Consider the following 16,141-nt stretch of genomic DNA (forward strand, 5'->3'; position numbering starts at 1 on the left):
GAGAGAGAGACGTTGTTTGAACTTGGGTCATCATAAATAACATTGCTCTGGGTTGCCAGTGAAAGTGCTGAGGGGGGCAGGTACACCTTAATGTTCTCCCTATCTGAGGGAATGATAGCTGGTCGACTCGCTGCTAGAACACACCATTCCCCACGGTCCTCATGTCAGAGAGAGAGAACCCTTCCTCTTCCTAAATGCTGATGGTAAACTTTGCGGACATCAACCCCTCCCTCTCTTTCTTTCAGCCCAAACATCTCCCCCTTTTCTCCTCTCTTTGCTTTGTTTGCGTAAGACACAAGCAGGACATTATTATAGAACTACTATTTGGATTATTGGTTTAGCATTCACCTTATTGTATGTTCACACAGGAAGTGAAGCAGACTTTTGCCTACTTGCAAGAAATTGATCGCTCTCTTCCCAGTACTCCCATTAAGATAGTAAGGTAGTTTGACGGACATACAGTATATCCATAATAAAGCAGTTATGAATAGCTGTTTTGGTTTTTGCCTTCCTCTGTCAATGGCATATGTTGAGACGTTTTGTTTTTTGTTTTTGGCAGCAGCTCTTCTGAGGAATTTGTGTTTTATAAACTTTTTGTTTGGGTGTCATTAGTAGGTGTTGAAAAGGAAGGCCATTTCTTTTTGTAAAATGCACCCAAGGAGAAATGTGTAGTCTTTGGAGCTGATTGGCGTTTTGTTTCAGTGCATCAGGCAAACGTCTGGTTCAGGTTGAACAGTATTACCTTGAGTAAATGCCTGCATGATTTAGTTGTCGGAACCTAGAGTGAAGTTGTATCCATCTTGTGCGGTTTGTTTTGTCCTGACCTTTTGTATGTATTCACACTGCCTCTGCCTTCTCTTAGTTTGTGTGTGTTCATCCTGAATCTGAGTAATGAGACTGTATACCTGTAAAAGTGGGAAACAGTGTGTTGTAACCACATCGGCTCCTGTTAATGCAGGAATTTAAGCAGGAATTTAAGCACTACTACGGTTAGTCCTAAGGTGATGTTACACAGTGAGAAGTTCAAATATTGTTTCCCTGCTTTTTATGTATAGACTAGTCAGGATCAACGGAAGTACATTTCCAGCACACACGTCGGATGGCCTTCGGCTCTCTGAGTGCTGCCGTCTTCGCTTCGGGAAACAACTAACTTTGAGCTAGCAAGTTACACACTGAAAATGGCAGGTTTTGAAGAAAATGTGGATTGTGCAATAAGACAGGTCTGCTTGGTTCTTTCGGGGAATGATTGTAAAGATTTACAAAGAATATGTTTACAGCATTTACAAAGTAGCCTACTATCTAATTGGCGGGATTGCTGTGAACGAAATACACAGTGATACACTGTAAGGGCAAATGTTCCACGAAAACAAGTTTCTTCCCAAGACTACTTGTTCAAATGCACCGTCACTGCGTCCGGAGCTTAGAGTCGTCCAAGATGAATGCGATTGGTTTAAAGAAATGTAAACAACCCACAGCGTTTTTTTTTTTTCTTCTATCCTGGTATGTATCTGTGGTTTAGCCAGACCTTACTCCACAGCACTGTGGAAATAGGATTGGCAATGCAGGACTATGTATAGACTTACTAAACCTATTACAGTTTCTGCTTTTCAAATGCAGGAAGGGAGTTAAATCAGTATATTTCTGTTTAACATGCCTCTTTACACTGAATTTGGCCATTGCTGAGGCATAATCTGCTGCCCTCTCTGTGGAGTTTTTCATAGTTACAACAATTTTGTAGTAGGACAGAATGGAAAACACAGTTTTTAGTCACAGGATGGATTCATCCTTGTTTGCATGCAGCTTATCTTTGTTTTGTAAGAATAATACTGACATTTGAGTTTGTGTTTTTTTCCATAAAAAAGCTGATTTATTACAGAATATGGAGCTCCTGAGTTAAAAGCTTTTCAATGGCATCCAAAGGGAGCACTTGTGAAGCCACTTTTGCAGCAAGCTGTAGTACTCATGTTATCCTCTTCCTGAAGATGTATTTGTTGCTAGGCGACAAATACAAACCAGTATTATTATTGCCTGGAAGTGCAGATTATTGCATGAATTGCATGTAAATGTCAATCAGTATTAAGTTAAAACTACTGAGCACTCAAGTGATTTCCATAGATGAACAATTCTTGTACATGAAACAGCCGATTATTCTGTAACATCAGAGGCGTCGTTAGGCCGGGCGTCCCTGGCTACAGCCCCGAATGTTTTATTAATAGCTCCCGGATCTATCTCTCTCTCTCTCTCTCTCTCTCTCTCTCTCTCTCTCTCTCTCTCTCTCTCTCTCTCTCTCTCTCTCTCTCTCTCTGCGAATAGAACGGGTAGCAGCAGCTACGTGCGGGGTCTGACCATGCCGTATTTGATGCTATCACCTAGTAACCACTCTAAGTGAGGAAAGCTGTGAAAGGTGTAATTTTCAGAGGAATCATAGCCAAATCAGTCTAATACATTGATGCAATCAACACAAAGTTTAGAAGCGCAATACTAATGATTGTTGAAGTTCCCGTGACGTGACGTTTCCAGTCTATGGTTCAGACTCAAACACAGAGTTCTGAAGCAGTGGCCACTCTCGTTGTAAAAATAGAGATGAGCAGTGCGCCTTCCATGGTCTGTGCAGCTTTAGGTTTATAATTGACGTGCTCTGCTGTGGTCATGCTGCGGCAGATGTGTCGCGTTTGTGGTCTGTATTTCTGCCGTGGTTTCCATTTTCCACCTCCGATGTATAGCAGCATACAGCCACTTCTGTAAACGTTCTCTCATTCAGAGTCTCAAACGGGGCTCTGTGTCTGTCAGAAGGTCTGAGATCTACCATGTCAGCAGAGCAATCACGTAGGCTAATGCACAGCAGACTATGGTGCAGGCAGAGTATTTCCTGAAATAAAGTAACTTTATTCTTGTAATAGCCTATTATAACTTTATTTTTCTCAAAATATTACGACTCCTCCAAATCTCAGAGAACACAGATTGGATAAGTTATATTTTGAATGTGCACAAAGTTTTGAACATGAGCAGAAGTCCAGGGATTAATTCATTCATTAAAATGAATTAATGTATCATTGAGGTGAAAGATTGTCATATGCACATTTAAGGAGGTTACTTCCCCAACAAAAGTAGGGAAGAGTAAATGATGCCTAGGTTACATGTGTGCTGACTCAGATATAATTAGAAAAGTTGATCTACAGGAGAATAAATAGTTGAAAGCAATACAGAATGCCTGAGAGCCTTACTGCAATAAATTCCATTATGTTTTAATATTTGGATTGTAATCTATTTTTCCCTTTACATAAAGATATTTCCAGCATAACTTGATTTAGAAAAAGGTAGAAATTAGTCGCCACACAAATCTGGAAACAAAACCTTGGCCTTTGGGTTGCCAGGCCAGTTATGACCAGGCCAAATGTTGGTGCCATCTAACTAACATCTACAAACTGGGCAGCTAAAATGAACATTCACTGGCTTTTAACAAGCTAGGCAAGCCAAACGCTGTTTTGCATTGCATTCAGTTTATTTTAATGGGTCCGGGCTAAACCCTGAACCTCCTCAAGTCCTAGAAACCCCTGTGTAACTGTGTAATTATCAATGTACTTTAGCAGGGACCATGAAGTAGATGACCGTAATCCTCTCTAACACACTGTCAGGCTGTCAGAGTAGAGCAATGCCATGTGATATAATACTGAGATTACACATCACTGCACTTGGAAATGTCTCTGATAGACTTGAGATGGCATGTTGTCACATTAGAGCCAAAATGGGCTTTATACAGTAGATGTAGTCATTTTTTGGTTTCCACAGGACTAGATGATGACAAGACTACACTTATTCAATTTGGACTTCAATCTGGAAGTTTGGGTCAAAACATTGTCATTATTCTAAGTATACATAATGGACATGAGAATAGAAGCTCCCCTGTATTAAGCAGTAGGGTCATGTTGGAAGTGGTTCTCGGAGAATTTGGTGGCAGAAACAGTTAAAGATGTAGCACAGGACTACTATACACAGACTAGAAGAAGCATAACACAAGAGAACATTATAAATAATGGAGCTGTGGTCGCATAAGTATATTTCTCTGAGTGCAGCATTACACAGGGGGAACCCAATGGCGATACTAAATCCTTTTTAAATGTGCTTTGTGTAGCATTTTAACATTAATAAATAATCACCACATTAATATTTGAGCTTAATTGCTGTAAACAAAAGAGGCCACCACTAAATGTACCTGGTTGCCACCAGGTTAGATTAGGCACTAAATCTGCAGGATTGATTGATTTAAAACACATAAGGTAGACGCAAATGGCACAACCTCAGGAAGGAACTGATGTTTTTTTTTTCTCCATCAGAAACAAAACTAAAGCTTTCTGAAATTTGGGCAATGGATATGAATGCACATTATGCTTACTTTTAAATTAGGATCACCATTAGCATGGGTGTTGCAGTGGTGCAGTAGAGTAAATGCTGCACTCACACACATGTTGACTTCTGCCAATATATTGCTTTCGGTTTTCTATATATTTAAATATGAAGAACTTTTGTTGCTGTAAAGTAGATTTCCTGTAAAGTTTTTAGTGGTCTTAAAGATTCACCTAAAGTAAATACAAGTCAACTCCAGCAGGATCTTTATAAATAGTTGAAGCTAGCACTGGTGGAAGGAGTGGACTAGATGCAGGGCTCAGTGGGCTGACTGGCTTTCCTTCAGGACAGCTGTAAAGTGTAAGGATCTTACAAAATCTCATGACTTCTAGGAATCCATTGCCATCATGGTGCTTGGCCCTAATCAGGTGACTGGTCTCATGAGGGCCACATGATGCCATTTGGTTCCCCTCACCCCTCTTGATTTTTACCCTCCCACTGAGATGTGATAATCACACTTTTTGCCAAGGAGTTTTCAGGAATAGAGGAATGAATAAAAAATAGTCAACAATTGTTTTTTGTTGCAGTCTGTGTGTCCCTCTTATTAACCATACAAAATATCAACAGCTCTTAATCTCCCTGAGAGTAGTAGACTGTGACAGATGTCAGTCAGAGTCAGAAGAAAAGGAGGAGGAGGAGGAGAGACAGTGAGACAAAAAAAATCAACGGATGGTGGATACAATCTAAAGAGTTCAGTGACGATTCAGACAGTGAGAGAAAAGTCAGTGGTAGAAGTGAGCGCAGAGGGAGTTAGTTCATCTCATGGTTGTCAAGGAGATAATGAAGAACAAACTGACGATATAGTAATTTTCTCCTCTCCTGCTGTGTGTGTGTGTGTGTGTGTGTGTGTGTGTGTGTGTGTGTGTGTGTGTGTGTGTGTGTGTGTGTGTGTGTGTGTGTGTGTGTGTGTGTGTGTGTGTGTGTGTGTGTGTGTGTGTGTGTGTGTGTGTGTGTGTGTGTGTGTCACGAGACAATGAAACACCATGAACAGAACAGGGAGCAGTGAAGCACAGAGAAAAAAACTTGAACTAGCCTAACCATTAGTGGTGCACTGTGTTGTCTTGTTTACTGCTTTGCAATGACGATCCCTTCCCTCAAAATGTCACTGAACCAACATTATGTACTGAGTACAGGACAGTAGAAATGTAATCAGGGCACAGAATGTGGAAGGAAGAAAAAGAGAGCAGGAACGTATTCATTCGGAATAACGAATCATGAAATGTGGAAGCTGTAGTCAAGCTTCAAAATGAATATGTCCACCATAAGATGTACTGCAGGTGTTGTTGTTTCATGAATAGTATAAAGTGCCCACTAGTTTGTGCTTTTGAAATGCATTAGTTTGTTTTGGTCTTCAGGAGGAAAGAAGAGTAACATTAGCTGAAACAAACATCCCTTTTGTTGTCCCGTGGACATCATTTACATTTACTGGCAGCCTGTTGGGAAACACTAATATTTGAGCAGAAGCATTTCAAAATTGATTCAAACTGAGTGAAAACAAAGAGAGGGGGTTCCCAGAGAGAGACTCAAGTTAGGATTTGACAGATTTAGAGTCCCTGGAGACCAACCAGGAGGACAGGCCAGCTACAGAACAAGTCAGTTCAACTGGCAAACGGAAAAAAGGAGTAGAGATGGAGACAGAGAAGGATCAGACAGATGGATAAGCAGGCAGCACAAACAGTGTAATGAACACCATTAAGCAGCAGTGTTCCTACAGGACAAACATTAGGGAAGACCAAGAAGTGCTCCCATAAACGAGAAGGAGAGAGACGGAGAGAATGATAAGTTGGAAAATAAACACATTGGAAGAAGATTAAAAGCATTTTGGTACTTTTCTCTGAGCTCCTGGGAGACAAGTAGACAGCATTGCTTTACAGCAGGAAGTAAGAGCACTAACAGAGTGAGGTAAAGCACATGTACACTAGACCAGCAGGGACCATGGGACTGTCACCCTAAGGAAAATAAAAATGCCTGATGAACAGAACAGACTCGCATAATGAAACTCCACAAGAATGCAGGTTGTTAACAATAATATAAATACATGCACAGCTTCTACCAGAGATGCTTTGTCAGTGGATGAGTCAAGGCAGATATCTGTAAAAACTAAAATTTTAAATATGAAAGAAAAATCTGTTTTATATAGCCTACATTTTTACTGAGTGAAGAGGCTTTAAAAGCTCCACATGTTACTGTAACACAACGTGTGCTGCTGGCAAAGTGTTGTAAGAAAAAATATTCTCTCTCTTGACGTAGCCGCCACAGTTGAAGGAATGAGAAGATTGATACTACTCGTCCGTTAAAGCTTAATGGAGATGCGGGAAGAGGCCGTTGTCACTGTGAGGTTGCTGGGCAACCAGAGGAGACTCCTGGAAGTTACTGCTCCTGGTCAAGAAATAGTCTGGCACATAACCCATTGTAAAACCACCAATAAAATTTTTTGGTCTTTGTTTTTTGAACTTATTAAACAATATAACATGTTATCTAGTGAGCTTTAGAGGTGCTGAACTTTCCCCCTGCTTCCAGTTTTTGTGCTAAGCTAAGCTAGCGGTCCCTTGGCTGTTAACTTCATTTTAATGGACAAACATGAACCAACTAAGTCTTGGCAAGAAAGTGAACAAACATCTTATCAAAGTTCCAAAGCACTAGTTAACACAATTGATGCTTTTTTATCCTCTGCCATAACTGGAAAAAAGTTATTGACCAGACCATATCCTTCACCAAAACGACCATATTTTGCTGTATCCACTAAATATTTGATATCTCTAGACTCTTCAACATACTTAATGTAAAACTTCTAGATGCCTGCAAAAGTGAGTGTTGTAACTCGCGCATAAAAGCTCACTGCCTTTCAAAGGCAGAGTTGGAGTCATTTGAAGCGGGCCAAGTGTCCACAGATCAATGCAGGCATTTAGTGTGACCTAGGTACTCATACAAACACAGACATGTTTAACTGAAGAATTTGCTGAGACAAGTAGAACAGTCATTTTGTTACACATGCATTTACACCCAATTTACTTCACCATTTACTAATTATTTTTTCACTGGATTCAGTGTGTGTCTCTATGACCATCTACTTGATGTGCTGTTTATTTTCATTAGGACCTCAAGGACACTATGTGCTATGTGTGTTGGTTTAATTCATTTTTAATGCCGACTGGGAAGATAAAGAAAGAGGCTGAGTCACACTAGTCAGGTTTTCCATGTGATGTTTGCGAATCGAGGTGCTTTCGTTGTCACCTGAATCATTGGCATTTTGTTATCTACGAACTGCTGAATAAGTACTGAAAGCTTCCAAGTTGATACTTTTAACGGTTGAGCATTCATCACATTTATTCTTATGTGACCTGAATGCAGCATTAGGTCAAGTCATGGGGGATCTTATGATCATCAGCAGCACTCCCTTCCAGTCTCTCCCTCTCACATACATGCAGTAGCAGACACAATGAAGCAAATATGACCAGTGTGTAAGTTTATTCCCTTGACATCCAAAGAATGACTGCTTATCCACAGTAAAGTCATAACAATGGTCTTCTATCCAGCTCTGAGGACAATGCACAATGGTTGGCCTATGAGCCGGTCTGCGTCTATCCTGCAATATCCTGCATCTACTTCATTGAGTGCAATCACTGCCTAAAGCCGCTTACAACAAGCAATGTCATTAGAGTAGCTTTCAGGGGAGAGGTGTATTAATGCTGCTACAGAGGTTCTCCAACTCAAAAAAAATACCTTTGAAAAACATTTTAGGTAATTTGGGCCATTAATGTGGTCAAAGTTTAAGAGCTTTCTAGAGCTAGAAGTCATGCGTGCAGTGTGGTAATGCAGGCACATTATCCCAGTTCCCTACTGGGATCTGCTCTGTGAAAACCAGGCTAATTAATTTCTCTGTATAGCTGACAAAAGGTTGGAAGGTTCTCTCCTCTCCTCTTTCAGTTTCAATAGTTTATCACAGAGGGGAGCAGTGATTCAGCAGGAAGGGTCAGTCGGTCTTGTGTGTCACCCCTAGTGTTTGTGTTAGACAAGACTAAACTGTATTATCATTGTGTCATCACACAGAAATAATAGAGACACAGGCTGCAGCAACCTGGTGTTATTTAATCATGCACAAGTGCTCATTCATAATAAATCATATTATTTCCCTAAGGCTTCAAATCTTTAAAGTATAAAGCCATATTAAAACAGCGTGAAGCTACGATACCCATTAGCAGCATTAGCAGCACCAGTGAGCAAAAACGTGAAAGGCGGAGCAGTATGTCCTGTATGTCCCTTACCAGCTAACGTATTTCAAGATGGAGCATGAATATGGAGCGTCTACCCCAGTTCATGCGAATGCAAATGTAAAATTTCAAGCCAAAAGGAATACTTGGAATTGATGGTATTGGTGGTAAATATTCATGAAAATGGACAAGTTTGTGAATGGGCAACACAGATTTTGATAATGAACAACTAAACACGTTACACACTGGACCTTTAAGGCACAACTGCATGGAGGTTCATGTCACCCCCTACTTACAGGCATTCGTTGGGACACATAACCACGCCAGGGGTATCACTGCTGGGGATTTGTTTTGCCCTGCCCCTCCCTGTTCTGACTGTTCACATCTGTGATCATCAGCAGCAGCTTTTGGGTGACACTGTACTTTGTTTGTATTGAATGAGAATTAGAAGGATAGACTTAGAAACCAGACTGTTCATCTGTTTAGAAAAGCAGCTAAACCACTGTGCGGAAAAGAGCAAATCTTTCTGAAAGTGCTCTGACGTGTTCGTACAGCATTCATGAAAAGATCATGGGGTTTCCAATAGTGGTTGGTCAATTTTGCATACAGGCAGAATTAAAAATCTCAACTGCTTGGAATCACAGAGCTCTGATTGGCTGCTGATGGTGACACAAAGCTTGACACACTCTAAACACTCTGCTGACTGTTTTGGTCACAGTCCGAACACACCATCATGGTTAAAGGTGGGAGGGTGGCGTTTCGGAGGTGGATGATGAGGATTAATCATTATCTTATTTGGTCTGGCCTGTGGGGCCGGGTGAGGCTGAGCGACATGGTGACAGATGGGAAGCACAGCTGGTATTTCATCTGTGACTCAGGTAACACACACACACACACACACGCGCACACACGCCCAGACTGTCACACACAGATTATCAGACGTTTATCCGAATACCAAACCCAAAGCGCAGGTGGGTTGACATTAAATGTTTAATACTCCACATCATTTGTGTTTTGTTTTATATCTCTCTGCAGTGTGGATGTACACACTGCAGCAGTTACTCACTTCCTCTCAGGCCTACTAGCTGACATACAGCACAAGATCTCCACATGCATATAAAACACAAGATAGTACGTGTTAGTTGCTATTTTCAACCTGCTCCAGTGCCTTTTTTAGACTTTGAATTCATCGGGAATAGCCACGAAGAAAGTGGTAACTTTGGAAAACGCCTTGCTAAAGCACTCCACTGTTCTCTACACACCTTCATTTATTTATCCCTTTCACCCTTTTAGTCAAAACATAATTGCAAGTGCAGTAGTCAAAGGCAGAATCACACACACTATATATCTGTATTTAATGCCTAGTGATTTAGTGAATGGGACAGGATTTCTCTTATCTCCGTAGCTCAGTGGCAGCAGAGAGATAACACACACTCATGCAGCATGTGTGCCTGCAGTCAATCGTGTTTGCACATGCAACCCTGATATATGACACGGTATTTAGATGTGAAAGTGTGTGAAGGGTTTGTGTGTGTCCGTCAGTGGTATCGTAGAGAGCAGGTTGTCGTCCGGAGCTTTTGTTGAGACTTATTTTCAGCGCCGCCTGTTGCAACGGGAGATAAAATACTTTGGGATTGGTCATCAGTCGAACAGCTCAGCCTTTAAAGCTGCAGTCATTTGTGTGTGTTGCAGTGATTCCTCTTTCCTGCTCGCACTATTCTGTAAATGTTATCTTTACTTGCCAGGCATCACACAGCACTAACTACAGTATTACTCCAGAGACTGAACACCATTTTTGATAGTTTCAAATCTTATGATGTATGTATGTATGTAATGATTTATAGGGCTTTGCCTGTGCTCTGCAGTGATGGGTTGTTGATGTGTGTCTAAGTCTTGTCCATTTGTGAGTCGTGTGTAATAATGTGTAATCAAAGTTTTCTGTGCTTCTTTGATCAGAATGGCATCTCTTTTGTTGGTAATACTGGAGGAAACACACACACACCTCCATTTGATGCTGCACATCAAATATGGTTCTCTTCTTGTCTTTGGTGTCTCTGGTGGAGAGGGTAGGATTGGGATGGAGGGGGGGTGGCTGCGTGTGTGTGTGTGTGTGTGTGGCTCTGTGTGTGTGTGTGGCTCTGTGTGTGTATGTTATTTCCTCCAGTATTACTAACAAAAGAGATGGTGTGCCCAGCTCTTCCTGTTTACATCATAGTATGGCTTCAGTTTCTGGCTCTGTAGTGCTGTGTTCAGGTATTGTGGGAATAATCATTGTTTTTAAAGCACCAACTTAATGACACATTGTAGTAAATATTTAATAATTATTATTAAGATAAGGGATTGGTTGAAGTTTGAAATATGAATGATCTGCTTTGTTGGAAGCATCTTTAATTTTAAATGTAATAGAGAAACTGAAATGCAGCAGAAAAACATGAGGACTAGGAACACAGACAGATACACAGGTACAATTCATTATACAGGGATTACGTTCAGTTACCTAATAAAAAAAGACGACAATAAGAATGTTAAAAAAGCATTAATTAGTGTCTGTCTGAGAGTAACAATCCCATTTGATCCAGTATTTTTCTCCCTTGTCTCTCTGTATCCGAAGGGTGCAGGTCATCCTTTCATTAGAGCATAGTCCATAGTTTGGGGGATTTCTGTGAAGCCAACATTTGGTAACACTTCCTTTTTACTTGCATAAAGACATGAATATCTTAAGAAGGTCACTTTTACACAAACCTTTTGGCATATCTCCAAAATACAGAGAGCGAAATAAAACCATACTAAAAGTAGTATCCTTGATTGTATTCAATTGCTGAAGGTATAATACATTTTAAAACTATATTCAAAGTGTTAGTTTCACTTCTCTAAAACACAAGTGCTCTGTGCACCTGTTTGTACATTCAGGCTCTTCCCCTTCCCCTAAAGGTTCCCCTAAAAAAACTAAATCCTAACTCTCAAATGACCTCAACTGTATTGTTCTCACTTTGGATAAGTTCTCTCATCTTTCTGTCTCTGTAAAGACATACAACAAAACACACATACACCACACAATTGACGTGTGTGTGTGTGTGTGTGTGTGTGTGTGTGTGTGTGTGTGTGTGTGACTAATGTGGCTTTAAGGAATATGGATGTTGGTGCTGAGTGAGGGCGACAGAAACAAAACCTGCAGACTCTCTCCATCCCTTTCTCCTGACCACAAATGTTTCCCTTCCAACTATAAATACACCCCTGAAACCTGCCGCGTCCTGTAACATGAAACGCTGCTAAAGTGATTTATTAAAGTCCAGAATAGCCCAAAGTCTCCTGTTACATCCAAAGGCTTAATGCTCGAGCTAATACAGGGCAGTTTTTATTTTTATTTTGTGAAGATGTCGTTTTATTTGATTAAACATAGACAGGCTTTCATGTAAAAAGCTTAAATCCGGGTGAAAGCTAAACGTAATCGATAAGAGAGAGATGTCTGCTCAGAGGCCATCCAGGTTGTGGTGAGGGATGGAGAGCAAAGAGGTGATAATACCAATAAAGCTGCATTAAGGAGGGAGATGAACGTAAGCAAGGAAGCCCACTGATTCTCAGTCAGCACCATCTGACTCTGATCAACACAGATTCATGTAACAATACTACACATTATCATTACCTGTTTTTGCATGTTGCATTACATGTCTGCACATCAGGTTATAGCTCACACGCCTAATTGGACTGAACTTGGCAAAGTTTTGATCCTACCAGGTTTTTATCAGACAAATATGGCTCTCATGTCAAAGTGCAAGATGTATCACTGCAGGCACACCACTGATTACATCAGGGCCAACCAACCATGCAAAAAACTAACTCAACACATGTAGGAAAGTCTTTTCCATAATATTCTTTAATGAGATTTCACTTATCATCCCATAACACCAGCTGATGTTGAAATAATTGACAAAAGGCCGTTAAGGAAACTGATAATGATATTATTTGTATTGTTGGTTTGTCTTCTATTTGCATTTTGTTCTGCAAACTTCACATTCTTTTAACACAGCACTGACCTTTTCGTTTACAACATTAGTGCTGCAGCTATTTTGGTTATTTTTCGATAATTGGCTAATCTAATTTTCAGGCTAATGAACTACCAGCAACTAGTAGCATCTCCACAATGTACAGTATATTTATGCAACACTATCCTTTGTGTTCCTGTATATTTATGGCTCTGTTCCATATGCATACAAGTAATGGGAAGTGTGTAAGAAACGTGTTAGGTGAACAGACGGAGCAGGCAGGTGGGAGAGAAGAGGAGGAACAGTAACTGTGTGGGCGACAAAGTTGGCAAGCTGTCCATGCTGGTCCATGCTGCATCTGGTTTTCATCTCCTCCTTTACTGTAAATCAGATATCAGTCAGTTCGTACGGCCCCTCTCTGATAGGATGGATGTGATGTTGGTTCAGTTTCAATACAGCTTCAACACTGGCCTTTCAAAAGGTAAAGAAGAGGGCAATGAAGACAGGGAAGTAGGGATGATATGCTGTCAAAATATGCTGTCAAATTGTTGTTCGAACATCAATTTCCCCTTGCTTTCAATTTTCTCTTCACTTCCTTTCATTGCTCTTCCATAAATGTGTGTGTGTGTGTGTGTGTGTGTGTGTGTGTGTGTGTGCGCCATTCCAGTCTGAGTCACATGCGGGTCCATGTAACCGTGGTAACAAAAGTTCTCATTCATGGAGGATAAATTACTCATTCATTCTGACTTTCTGTAATCTGTTTCAGTGTGTCACACAGTATTATGTTAGTGTGTGAGAGAGTGAGTTTGTGTGTGAGTGTATAGGGTCATCACACATTTATTTATCTCCCATTGAAACCTAGTTACATTTGGGAGTCCAATACAAATGGCAAATTATGTTTGATTGTACAGATGTTGGATGTTTTATTTAGCTTTACGGAGCTTGGCAGTGTCAATGCAAAGCTTTACCCACTGACCCATACTGCATATCGCCTACGTAATTATTTAAAATGAAAACTGACATTACACAAACACAGAGTAACGTGTATGCTCCTGTGCACACTCAAACCTTTCATTTTCCTCCCTGCAGTGTGTTGGTGAGGAGAACTGGGTGGACAGCAGGACGATTTTCATTGGACACAAGGAGCCTCCTCCAGGAACAGAAGCCTTTATACAACAAAGATTCCCCGACAACAGAATAGTCTCCTCCAAGGTCAGCGAAAACACCCACGCATACACACAAAGATCAAAACACGCTGAAGTAGCATAGATACTGATACTGGATACATAGATACTAACAAAAATACATGATAGAAAGCAACAAACTTGTCTTTTATTGTGTGACTTAGTTTTTCTTGGTAATAAGACTTTAGATGATGATTTGGTGATTTTAGAAGAGTGGATATTGTATTTTAAAGATAAGATGGTCTCAATATTTATATTATTATACCTCGGATTTGACATGGCTAGCTAGTGATAACAGTGTGCTGGGATTTGAACACTGACACTCGATGATTTGTTTGACTGAACTGTCTCATGTCTTCCCAGTACACATTTCTGAACTTCGTCCCGAAGAATATGTTTGAGCAGTTCAGAAGAGTCGCCAACTTCTACTTTCTCATCATATTTCTGGTTCAGGTAAAAGCGTTTTTCTGTTTGTGTTTACATAAATTACAGCCATTTTAAATGTTTTTCTGTCTTTTCACTGCTTTCGTTTCTACAAAACATGCTTCTACAGTATGCTGCTATACACGGGGGCACAACAATAGTGGTTTAGTTTTCCCCACCAGGATCCTGTGCTACTCATTTTGTTAAAATACTATAATAGTTCTACAGTAAAAAAGAAACCATCATGCTAAAATGTCTTTAATTAATGGCCTGATTTTATGTATTGTGAGTGACCTGTTATATACAATTTGGCAAGAATCAAGTAGGAAGAACCTGCAAAACAAATATTAAAAAAACGTTTTCACATAATTCAAGGAAGATTTTTACATAAAGACAAAAAAGAACTGCCGCAATAAAATGTCACTTAATGTAATTAAAAGAACCATTATTTGTTTGCGAGTGTAGAAGGAGATTAGGGCCATTAATATTTTTGTACTTCTAATTTCCTCCCTGTCGAGGCCTGTATGGGTCAGATATTACTTAGTGCACCTTTTTTTAAAGCTGTCTGTCATTTTGATGCATTATTCTGACCTAAATCCATGTCCGTCATTTAATTCTCTCTGTCTTTGTGTGTCACTTCAGTTGATCATCGACACTCCCACCAGTCCTATCACCAGCGGGCTGCCGCTTTTCTTTGTTATCACAGTCACAGCCATTAAACAGGTGAGAGCCAAAGGTTTTCACTTTGCTTCGATTAGATATTGACCTTAAACACTACACCATTAGCAAAACCACAAACACACGCTTCATCACAACACCTTTACATCCCACCCTCTCCGTCTCTGTTTTCCTCTTTCAGGGTTATGAGGACTGGTTGAGACACAAAGCAGACAACGCTATCAACCAGTGTCCCGTCCACGTGGTGGAGAACGGGAAAGTGGTCTGCAAACAAAGTCGCAAGCTCAGGGTGGGTGTGTGTGGGGGTGGGTGTGTGTGTGTGTGTGTGTGTGTGTGTGTGTGTGTGTGTGTCAAGAGATAAATCGTGTGTTTGTGTGTGTAATTCAGCTTTTGAAGTCTGTTGTAGTACTGTATGTTATGTAATGTATACAGAGTGAAATTGCAGCTTAAATAACAGATGCAGAGGATCTGCTGAAGGATCAAATGTCCTGTGAAAGAATGTGACCGTTTGTGACTGTTGGCTGAACTGAAGTTTTACAGGTGGTAAAGCAGAAGGTTTGCTTAACTGCATTAGTAGAAATAGGATGTGACATGCCATCCTTGAAGACACTACATCTAGGCATGCCAGAGGCATTTCTGAAAATAAAAATAAGATGCCTTTTTTTTTTTCTGTCTCAGGTTGGAGATGTCATCTTGATGAAAGAAAATGAGACTTTTCCCTGCGACCTCATCCTTCTTTCCACATCTCGAGATGATGGGACCTGCTATGTTACTACAGCCAGTCTGGACGGAGAGAGCAGCCACAAGGTGTGTACTGTACAGTATGTGTGTGCTATATAAGTACAGGCCAGTTAGTTCACTTTATCCAACCTGAATATTTGATTTACTTCTTCAAGTTAAGGCTGCCAGTTTTCATTGCAAAGGTCTAATTTGGTCTCTTTTCATTCACCCATCCGTTCTCTCGTTCCTAGACATACTATGCAGTTCAGGACACCAAAGCTTACAACACAGAGGAGGAGGTAGACACCATCCACGCTACTATAGAATGTGAACAACCACAGCCGGACCTGTACAAGTCAGTACAACGCACTATACACGCACACAACTGAAAAACACTGTCTTGACAAATAAATATTTGAAACATGTCTTTCCTGTTACGTCTGTCCTGCACAGATTCGTTGGCCGTATCAACATCTACATGGACAATGAGCCAGTGGCCAGGTAACCCAAAGCCGTAAAAATGCTCCAGGTCCAGGAA

General features: G+C 40.6%; 1 protein-coding gene across 3 annotated transcripts in view; it reads left to right on the top strand.

Annotated features, from left to right (window-relative positions):
- The window catches only part of atp11a (ATPase phospholipid transporting 11A), a 45,695-nt gene that overhangs the window by 7,689 nt on the left and 21,865 nt on the right, over positions 1-16,141 (top strand). For all 3 annotated transcript variants that reach the window (XM_078243379.1, XM_078243380.1, XM_078243381.1), the window contains exons 2-8: positions 13,688-13,810; positions 14,146-14,235; positions 14,848-14,928; positions 15,065-15,172; positions 15,562-15,690; positions 15,855-15,958; positions 16,057-16,104. In XM_078243379.1, coding sequence (XP_078099505.1) covers positions 13,688-13,810; positions 14,146-14,235; positions 14,848-14,928; positions 15,065-15,172; positions 15,562-15,690; positions 15,855-15,958; positions 16,057-16,104 — 683 coding nt within the window. The remainder of the gene's footprint in view (positions 1-13,687; positions 13,811-14,145; positions 14,236-14,847; positions 14,929-15,064; positions 15,173-15,561; positions 15,691-15,854; positions 15,959-16,056; positions 16,105-16,141) is intronic.

Source organism: Sander vitreus, chromosome 24, assembly GCF_031162955.1.
Source record: "Sander vitreus isolate 19-12246 chromosome 24, sanVit1, whole genome shotgun sequence".
Lineage (NCBI taxonomy): Eukaryota > Metazoa > Chordata > Actinopteri > Perciformes > Percidae > Sander > Sander vitreus.